This window comes from Triticum aestivum, chromosome 5D, assembly GCF_018294505.1.
Source record: "Triticum aestivum cultivar Chinese Spring chromosome 5D, IWGSC CS RefSeq v2.1, whole genome shotgun sequence".
In the NCBI taxonomy this organism is placed as follows: Eukaryota; Viridiplantae; Streptophyta; class Magnoliopsida; order Poales; family Poaceae; genus Triticum; species Triticum aestivum.
The window spans coordinates 402,784,341-402,794,945 of record NC_057808.1 but is presented as its reverse complement, the minus strand read 5'-3'; the positions used below and the strand labels follow the sequence as shown (position 1 = coordinate 402,794,945).

Genomic DNA, 10,605 nt, shown 5'->3' with positions numbered 1-10,605 from the left:
GTCTTCACCGCCCACTACCCCCGTTGCACCGGTTCCTCACATGGCGACTCATGCTCAGGCAGGCGTTCACCACCCCAGCACTCGGTACTCGGCTTGATATGCACTTTGTGCGCGAACAGGTTGCCCTTGGGCGTATCCAGGTTCTACATGTTCCAACTGCACAATAGTTCGCCGATGTGATGACCAAGAATCTGCCTACTTCCACGTTTGAGGAGTTTCGGTCCAGTCTTTGTGTCACTCCCGACGCTTTGACAACGGGTTGGTGTTGAGCACTCTATTGCGCATGTATATTGTTTCTTGTACATCAGGCCACCTCTCTAGTTCCTTGTATAGATTCAGGTAGAGGCTCACGTTACATCATATATACCGTGCACATCGCACATAATCAATACATTGTGCAATTTCAATATTCTACACTCCAAGGGGTAGAAACTCATGTGCAGTTCAATTCAGTTGAGGAGTTTCTTTCTTAGCCATGGCCTGCCCATCAGCTTCAGCTTCAGCAGCAGCAGCCATGGTCATGTGTTGAGCCTGGGCATCTACGCCGCCGCGCCATCCCTGCAGGCCCTGACGGACGTTCTCGCTGTCGTCGGCGCGGTCGCGGAAGGTCTCCAGGTCGTCGCACATGCTCGCCATGCTCGATAGGAGCAGCTCCTCCTTCCAGTCTTCCATCGGCGTCAAGTCGCCGTACTCCTCCATGAACTCGATCATTTTCTGATCGAACGCAAAAGGGGATGGATCATGGATGTGATTGGATCAAGTCAAACGTAATCAGCGATCAATGTCTATGTACTGTTCTTACGTCAATGCCGCCGATGTGGTGGTGCCGTGGTGGGTGTGCTTCCTCGGCACGCCGGCGGCCTCCCTGGCGCGGAAGTGCTCCTCCACGGCCCGCAGCATCTCCGCCTCCGGCGGCAGCGCGCGGCGGCCGGACAGCGCCTGCGCGACCCACCTCGCCTGCGCCTCGACGAACCACGGCACCAGGACCTTCCTCGGCACGCCCACGAAGGAGAGCGACGGCGCCAGGGACGGCGGGAACACGTGCTCGAAGCCTCGAACAGCGGCGCGACCACGCAGCCGCCGTCGCCCACGGCGACCGCCCCGCCCGTGTCCAGGAACGGGAACGAGTAGCCGTACCCCGTGCAGAAGAACACCGTATCCGCGACGACGGAGGAGCCGTCCGCGAACGACACGCGCCCGTCGGCGTGCAGCCGGCGCACCCGCGGGTGGAGGCGCAGCACGTCGCCGTGGTTGGCCACCATCCTCGACACGGCCGGCGTGGCGGCCTCGGAGCTGGCGGCGAGGTGCACCTCCCGGGCGACGCGGCGGAGGTCCAGCGCGATGTCCGTGCCGCTGTCCCCGCAGCCGACCACCACCACCGCCTCGCCGCGGAACGGCTCCGGCGTCCTGTACAAGCGGCTGTGCAGCTGCCGGCGCCTCCATTCCCCCACTCCCTCGATGCCGCTGGGGAGCATCGGATGCGAGTACTGACCGGTGGCCACGACCACCGCGTCAAACACTACCTCCTCCTCCTCCTCCTCTACCCGCGCACCATCCTCCGGGCCGCCGAGGCGCCGCACGGACCTCACCGCCCACTGACGCTGACGCGTCGTCGTCGACGTCGGAGCGACGCGGACGACCCGGGTGTTGAGCCTGACGGCGTCCATGAGCCCGAACGCGGCGCAGAAGTCCGGGAGGTAGCAGTGCACCTCGCGGTGGCCGGGGAAGCGGCGCGGGTCGCGGCCGGCGCCGTCCCTGGGTAGGAACTGGAAGTCGGAGAAGCCCATGGCCTCCCGCGGGGTGCGGAGGCGGAGGCACGCGTCGTACGCGCTGCTGGTGCTGGGCACGAGGCCGCGGGCGGTCGTCGGGTCGTACAGCCACTGCCCGCCGATCCATGACGGTGACCGCGTGGCCCTCTCGCCGCAGTTCGCGCGCCGCCGCCAGGCCGGCCATGCCGCCCCCCACCACGCACACGTTCTTCGACTGCAGCTGCGGGCGCTGCACCGCCGGCTCCGGCTCGCCGTCGCCAGCGGCCATGACGATCGGTCGATGGTGATGGTGATCGGAATCTGGACCGGAGAGCGGAGACTGACAAGGAGATCGGTGGATTACCAACTGTAAAATAAGATTTCTGATAGTAGCATCGTTCTAATATCATATTTGCCCCATGTTGTCATGTGCCGTTTGGTAGCGTGAGCCGATACTAGCTAGTTGGCCAAGGAGAAGAACAAGATTACATAAAAATGGATAAGCAAGTCTTGGTTGAACTGATAAACAACTTTTTTTTTTACATCAACTGATAAACAACTTAGTCATGCAATGTGTCGTCCAAAAGAACGCAAGAGCACTGTTTCTTGGCCATTCTCTGGCTCAATCGTTACATAGGGCCACCTACTTATCAGTTATTAACTAACCAAAAAATTGATTTCTGTCAATTTTCTCAATCCAACGGCTAGCCTTCATCTTCCTCCGGCCGAGCCACGACCTCGTGAGGTCATGGCTCGGCCTCCCCAGCCTCGGGCTGCATTGCTCTCCCCCACGCAAGAACCGACTGATATGACAAAATTCTCAAACAACTGAGATATAACTAACAGAGTATTGCATACATACGGTACTTTTCAACCCCAACGCACACGAAATGAAAAAAAAAATTCACCACGATCATATATATTGGGTACTACAGTCATGATCTTGCTTCACGGGGCAGCACTCAAATTTCACATGTCCAATGTCTAACGCTAGGTCTACACATTGGGTAAAGACATCAGCAGCTTACTGCTAAAACAGATTTTCAAAACTGTGGGTTTTGTCACGCCAAATTCACAATCTATACCTTGTATCATATTTACCACCACATCGCGATCGAAAACCATAGCAATACTGTTCAATTAGACACGGTAAAAGAAAAAAAAAAACAAGTACGCACTCTATATCCAGCTAAATGGCAGGATTGCATCCTTTGCTACCTGTACAGCGCTTCACGTCCATGGCACCAGAATGCCTGGGCAGAACAAGCATCCGCGCTCACTATACATATTCTGGCCAGGGGCACTGCATCGCCCCTACCCCCCTATCCCTAACTGCCTACCGCGCTACCCCTGGACCATCGCAGATGATATCTGCGAAGACGGGCCGACTAAAGGCGCAGCAGCGCTCGCAGGGCCAACCTCCGCCTGAATGTTAAGAGATGGTTATTCTCGCCTTCTTATTCCTGCCCGACTTGCCTTTGGCAGATGGTTTCCTCTTGGAGGCGGTGCGGGCTTTCTTCTTCGAAGTTGACTGGCCGCCCGTAACACGCACGTCCTCCAGCCCTGCCTCCAGTGCTTGAACAAGGTTCTCAAAGTAGTTGCGGGTTACGCTGTAACAAAAAAAAAGTTTCGGCTTAGCCACTGCTCTTTAAAATTAGCTTCGTTACCATATTCACCGATACGAGACTCGTGCAGTACAGAATGGTAAGTAAAATTCAGCATTTTGAGAGCACAGAGCGTACACGAGATGTCGGTACAACTATGCATGGCATAATGCATACAAACTTCAGTGAAATGAGTGCAAGGTATATAAATGGAGCAGCAGCATTAACCTAACATCCACTCAAAATGCTATGCAGGCCACATAACTCCTACAACATCACATGATGCCCATATGTATCTTCGCTCGGAAAGGTGCAAAATCATCACCATAAAGTTCAAATTGAGAAGAAAAAGAATGGCCAAAAGTCAGGTAAATAAGGACCTTTGACAGGATAAACAGAGAGAGCAAGAGATGCTAAACTAGCACAAGTTACTAACTTGGTCACACACACAAAAAATACTGTATGTAACTGCAAATGTCAGTAGTGATCAGAGACATCCCCGCAATACCTTGTTAGACCAGCAAGTTTCACACGAAATTCATTGAAGTCTTGTAATGAGGGAAGAGGTTCAGTTTCACCAGCTTTAGGTAAAATTGCATGTATGTCCTTCTCCGCACATTTATGGAGGCGCTCCAAACCAGACTCGGCTTCACCTACAAAATTTCCAGATGTATGGCTATGTCAATCATGCGATAAACCTTAAGCTGCAAGCTTAAAACCTTCTACCTTGGAGGTACACAAAAAAATCATTCTTGGCTTTATCATCGAGATAATACCCATAAGCATATGTCCATTGCAGCACTTGTCTGCATTCTACAATCTGTCATAGTGAAGGATGATAGGGTAGGCGTGTCAGAAAAAGGAAGGCTATGTTAAAAGTATAGAGCCAGTTTATAGGCATTATAAGATATTTAACCTGTGACCAAGCTTCAGGTATGAACTTTAGTTGAGACTCTGGTATTCCAAGAATGTCACTGAGCTTCGCAAGCTAGAGTGTGAACAAATAGTCAAGCACAAGTATGATAAATGAGTGGAAGAAAAGAAGACTTGAAATGCAGGAACCCAAACTAAAAGGAGTGGCAATCATACATCCTTTTCAGTAAAAATTTCTACTAATTGGAGACAATAGCAACAGACTTGTGCACTGACAGACAAATATTGGGTGCATGACACTGCATTTTTAAGAGGAAGGATGGATGCCACAATGTAAGGTTTTAAATACTTACTTCACTTTCAAACTTTTGCAGATCTCCTTGTGCCTTCTGCCTCGACTGTCAACAGGCAAGAACCAAAAGGTAAGCACCCAAGGCATCATATACAGAAACTCGTGCCCCATAAATCAAACAATGCATACTTTGTAGTAAACACTAATAGAAAATGAAATAAACTGTGATCACCACAAAGAAGAAATGTAAAATCACAAGAAATTCCTCAGATGAGTTTAGAAGAAAGGAAATAATTGACTTGGCAAGGTCATAAGAGATGGATCTGGTACTTACAAGCAGAGATGTAAAATTAGATCCTGACTCTTATAACATTATTAATGTAATATGGACTTGCTTGGGCAGTTTTTGAGGAAACTAAAACTCTCCTAATAGCCAACTTTATGGGGATAATACAAACAGACCGGACATACATGCACTTGTTTTCATAATAATAACTCCCCCTGGACACCAACCGGAGGCTGAATTTTTAATTAGTTAGTGCAACATGTCAAGTGGTGAACTTGCTAATGACAAAAGGGAGTATTGATATCACGTGGGATCCATCGCCGAGAAGGCCTCATCAGTTAACAATGAGGATCCCATGTAGTAGCATCTAAGTTGGCCCAAAATAAGAGTGGAGAGGGTCGTAGGAGGTGAAGTGGATGGTTTGTATAGTCAACAGTTCTGTTCTAGGTGGTTTCGTAGTGCAGAGTTGAATATCAAATCTTGGCTAGAGTTCAGGGTTGAAAATGTGGACTTGTCTTGTCTACAGTTATACAGGACACTGTACAAGCATATTCTGGGAAAAATAGGGAAAATTCAGAATTTCATATAATGAAACGGCTGCAACAGGATCCTGAAGAATGTACCTTCTGATTGGATGCCCAGCGCTCAAAATAATGCGTGTATCTCACAAGTGAGTTTTTAGCCCGTTCTCTCTGTGCTTCGGCTTCATCATACTAAAAGAAAAGAACATGAGATAGAATAAACAGGGAAAGTAACAACAAGTCGCAGTTGGCAGCAGTAAATAGAGTCAAGAAATCACATAATTAAGTAGCATACCAGTAGCAAGAACGGTCATTTGGATCCTGGATCTATTGGATCCCGAAATAAATAAAAAACATATTTTGAAGTTTCAGAAAATTTTGAAAAAAAATTCCCACGTGTACATATTGGTGTGATCTACATACTTGTAATTTCTTTTACTAGATATTTTCATTTGTGGGGTGCACAAAAAAAAAGATTTTGGCCCTATAATAGTGAAAAATTGTGGAGTATTATAGACCCACATATTTGTGTCTTTTGGGTAGCCCTCAAATAAACATATTTCTTTATTAAAATTTACAGGAACATACTAATAGTGTATCCGTACTTGTGAGGGAAAATCAGTCTTTTTTAACTTCCAAATGAGCTTTTCATTATTATTTTTAGAAGGGACCCAATAGACAAGGCTCGCTTTGCATTATCTGGCCAATAGCAAGCTATGCACCTTGGGATCAAACCCAGGAATGTGATTCTTCCTTCATACAGAGAAGGATAATGCCCAAAAAAAGAACATACTATGCCTTTCTTCTTGTCTGCTTCATAGCGATTGCAAGCATAATTGCCCCCAGTGGTCCTACTTCCGTGTTCTGACCAGTCACCTAGACATAACCTGTGATGATGTAAGAGCATCAGACCAAAGATATCACATGCAAAATGTCCAATTTTCATCAGAAAAATAGAAAGTACAAAAATAAATAAGCTCAGGAGATGGGAGTGTACCAGCAAAACTGAAATTTGCAAGGAGGACGACACGTCATATGCATGCAACCATGATTCTTCTCTATCGGTCGTTTGCATTTAGGACAGGGCTTTGAATTAGCTATTATCCTGGAAAAATGAATCACTTCAAAGATAGTTTTTGATGTTTCCTTATGTATGCAGAAATTAAAATGAGTCATTACACAAACTGTTGTGTCATAGGTCCCATACTACAAAACTGCATGTTCTAGTCAACGACGTGCATTAAGCGAGTAACCAGAGGTTTTGACAAGGACTATAATAGAAGGCCTTTGACAGCCCACATAGCGCTTTGACCCAAGCCATGTCGGATGAGAGCTTGTCCCTCTCACTTCCATCAAATGCAGGACATGTCCAGCATTAAACCTCAACGCACGTCTGCCGTTCCAGTGAGTCCCTTCTCCAAAGCATCACGAGGCCCCATTAAATCCAGAGCATCCCCTGTTTTGGCTTTCTCCAGTCCCATAGTTTGGTAACGATGTTCGAATAGTCGCTTCGGTCCTTGCTCTCCACTGCTACAAGCTAATACATTCGATCATGGTGTTGTCTAGAGCACACCATGTTGAACTCGCTGCAGGCCACTCCTATTTTGTTCACCTCTGTGGCAAGGGTGAAGGCACCACAAGAGTAAACCTATACATACTGGACTAGCAGGACATGCCTTGCAATTATGCCCACTTTAGGCGCTTAGGCGTCCGCATTAGGCGCTTAGGCGTCAGGGTGGTTGGTGCTCGCCTTAGGTCGCATCGCCTTATAAACAAAGAACTGAAATATATTATGGAACAAAGAAATTGTGTGTTATAACAAACCAATTCACGTTCTCAGATTCTGCACTGTTCTTTAATATCCACTTTGAGACAGTCTCACAGCTAACTGGGCGATGAGTTTCCTCTGTACACTGCATATATTTGGAAAAGGTAGCATTGCAATAATAAGCTTTTGGATTATTACAATAACACAACCAGATATGGCAAGAGATTAAACCAAAATAAGATACCGACGTTCCAGCAGAAGCTGAATTTGCACATGCATGAGACATCATAGTTCTCATCACCAAGAAACTCCACTGCGCGGGTACAATCAGGAGCTGGACACCATTTTATCTGAATATTAACATGATATCATAAATAAATTTCAGAAACCATAGGATAAAGATGACATAAAATGAACTCTTAAACGCATATCATCCTTAAAACCGGTAGACTACAAACAAGAAAAGTGCTAGGCTACTTCAAGGAATTACCTTCTTGTTATCTTCAACGTATGAGCATGATAAAAATTGTTTGTACTTTACTTTCTCCTCATCTTTAGCCAATCTATTAATGGTTTCTTCAAGAACCATGGCAGTACAAGATGGCTCAGGGCACCGCAGTGACAAACATCCTGGACCATCATTTATTGAAGCACTAATATACCCTGAAATAGTTACCTTATTTTAGCACTAGAAATTCAATTGATCACTATGAATAAGGAGAAGGATTTGACAATTCAATAGTTCCCATTTAGTTCTCTGTGAGTAAAAAATGTACAACTTCAATCCTTCGACTCCTGTTACTTATGTTAGGTACGCTATATGTCACAATTTCACAATTGCAGCTATGCTTCCCACTACATCAAAATAAATAACATGATTACATACATGCAACATGCTTAGTAGGCTGCGCTATATTCGCATGCCATGCATAAACACGACATCAGTATGGATATTCGTGATCTTGAGATTTTTCCTAACAGAGATAGGGTACATAGGGATGGGGAAATAGATCCAACATCAGTGAGATTCCTCATCCCTGACCGGCATTACAAACTTACAACGGCATACTCTGATCAGTGGGCTGATTCTTTTTTTCTTACAAGTCTAGAGCCCCCGTTTTGATCCTTATGCATTTACGTGTTGTTTATATTACTAATATTAATCAAGTTGGTTATGTGGATGAAATAACAACATTGAGAGAGAGACCTTCCCAACATTCATGGCAGTAGAGGTGACCACAACCAGCAGAGCTCAGTGCACTTGTGGAATATCCTTCAAAACATATTCCACAAGTTAGCTGCAACCAAAGGAACCATCAGAGCTAAAACATGTTAATTCACTGATTTAACCAGATATGATACCAGCTGATAAGAAAAGCTACCTCCTGGCAGTCAGGAAGAACAGCCCCATTTGTAGGCAAGCCAACAAAATGACGGACACGTTCTTCATCTGCGAACCACTCGTCACTCAACTTGCTAATATTCCTGAACAAAATTGAGATAAAGAATCTACCTTTTCAGCTCACAAGTATTCCACCTTTGCAACAATTTGAAAGCAGGATCTTATATGCATGTCCACTGAAACTAGTAAATCTCAGAAACTTTCTCAAGATGAACTTTTCAGGTACATTGCAACAGAATGTAGAGCAGTAGAATAAACTCAGAGATAAGATCTACTGGAACATATGACTTCATTTCATGTATCTAACATGGGAAGCTGTACATATATTTTTTGGCAGCATAACTGACCATTTGTATTGTCGAAGGAGGATGCATGCTGATTCTCTTGGAATTGAAAATATTGAAGATACCCGTCTTATGGCTTCCTCTTGCCGCTCATGTATGTCATTTTCAGATAACACAGCGTATCTCTGTTTGTGATGAAAAGGAACACAAGCTCTTTGAGTGAGTTTCAGAGCTATAAGATGGAAAGACAACAGAACAGAAAAGAAAAGAAACATGGAGGAGAAAATCCCAAAACTGAGTTATGTCATGCACATCCTTATAGAGGATAAACTGGCAAGAAAGCAGAGTTTCATGAAGAAAAAAAAAAGAGTCAGCATGCGTGCTATTGATCTGCACATCCACAGGTTCCATTTTGTGGAAATTTTCAACTCAATATCACAAGATAGTCTGGGACTAATCTTGACAATAACGCTGCTTGCAGAACCTGAAAACCTAGCAGCTGACGAATACAATGCGATCTGGCATTGTCATTTACAAACATCAAGTGAAGCAAAAGAAGCTATGACTATGTTAGTACTTAATAAAGTACTCCTTATTTATTTAAGCTCCACTGTAAATTGGTAATGTATATGCTTCTTATATAGGACACATATAGTGATGGCAATTTTGGCAGGTGCTCCACATAACACTGACACGCTATGCTTAACAACTAGCATACCCAAAATGGCGAGACCTATACAGACTTGCCCTTGGACCACTAGGCCCTGACAACACTTGACCACCAGGCACAGATTGCAAGCAACAATTCCAACAAAATGAGGTTTAAAAGAACTATAACAGTTGCGCAGTATCTATCGCCAATATCTATTCAGCACAAGAGAATTCATCTCTCAGGAGAAACCGCAGGACAACACCGCCACGTTCCAGGAGCACAGCACACTGACTGAACCCTACCGTCGTCACACCTGCTGCCACAACGTCTACTGACGATAAGATGCAGAGCAAGCGCCCCACTTCTGCGCCCTTTCGAAGAACCCCTAGAAGGCTTCTGCCCCCGCAACAAAAATCCCGCCCCAAATTGGGCGCCAGCACTGCGAGAGCGCCGCGCATTCAGAAAGCCACCGCACCCAGCCCCCGAGATTACACGCAAGGGCACTGTGCGGCCATCGCGTTCGCGCCCCAGCCCCGCCACACGGAAGATGCAGATACCACTACCGGCGAGCGGGGCGATCGACGGTACCTTCTCGCGCATCGAGGCGACCTCCTCGCGGACCTCGTAGTCGTCGCCGGCGCAGTCGGATCCCTCGTCCTCGCCGCCCCCGCCAGCGCCGCCGCTGCCCCCGTCGCTGCAGTCGTAGTAGTAGTCCCCGACGGCGACGGGGTCGTCGTCGCTCGCTCCCCACGGCTCGTCGTCGGAGTCCATCGCGGCCGGCGGGGGGCGATCGGAGGGGGGAAAGATTGGGGTTTTGGGGGTGGGGTGGGGAGGGAGGGAGCAGAGGGGACGGGGGATGGACGGAGGGGGGTTGCGTCTTGCGTGCTCGAGTCAAGCCGACGCCATAAAGAAGCGGTGCGGTTTCCTACGTGGACGTGGCGTGTGGGCCCCGGTGCGCTGCTTTGGCGAGGTGAAGAATCTGTGCGAGCAATTCGAGGCGGTAACAGCATCTCCAACCGCGCCCCCCAACAGGTCCTCCCCAGGTGTTTTTGCCGCGCCGGCGCCGTAAAAACGCCCCAGTCGCCCTAGAAACCTGTTTTTCGCCGGCTCGGGCCGAATCTGGTGCCGGCAGACCCAGGCAGAACCCGGCGCCCTGGGGCGCACAAGCGAAAAGG

At 47.5% G+C, this 10,605-nt stretch overlaps 1 protein-coding gene and 1 pseudogene across 1 annotated transcript; both read right to left on the bottom strand.

Annotated features, from left to right (window-relative positions):
• Positions 1–438: 438 nt before the first annotated feature.
• LOC123120737 (flavin-containing monooxygenase FMO GS-OX-like 9) lies at positions 439–2,037 on the bottom strand (annotated as a pseudogene).
• A 782-nt stretch (positions 2,038–2,819) lies between these two features.
• LOC123122162 (probable E3 ubiquitin-protein ligase ARI5) lies at positions 2,820–10,304 on the bottom strand. The gene is made up of 15 exons (XM_044542301.1): positions 10,019–10,304; positions 8,842–8,963; positions 8,475–8,577; positions 8,300–8,390; positions 7,583–7,755; positions 7,341–7,442; positions 7,149–7,237; positions 6,322–6,429; positions 6,118–6,211; positions 5,427–5,516; positions 4,579–4,623; positions 4,269–4,340; positions 4,079–4,172; positions 3,861–4,005; positions 2,820–3,358 (listed from the first exon to the last, which is right to left on the bottom strand). Exons 1-15 carry the CDS (start codon positions 10,199–10,201, stop codon positions 3,181–3,183), a joined length of 1,689 nt encoding a protein of 562 aa, XP_044398236.1. The 5' UTR covers positions 10,202–10,304; the 3' UTR covers positions 2,820–3,180.
• Between the last annotated feature and the right edge of the window lie 301 nt (positions 10,305–10,605).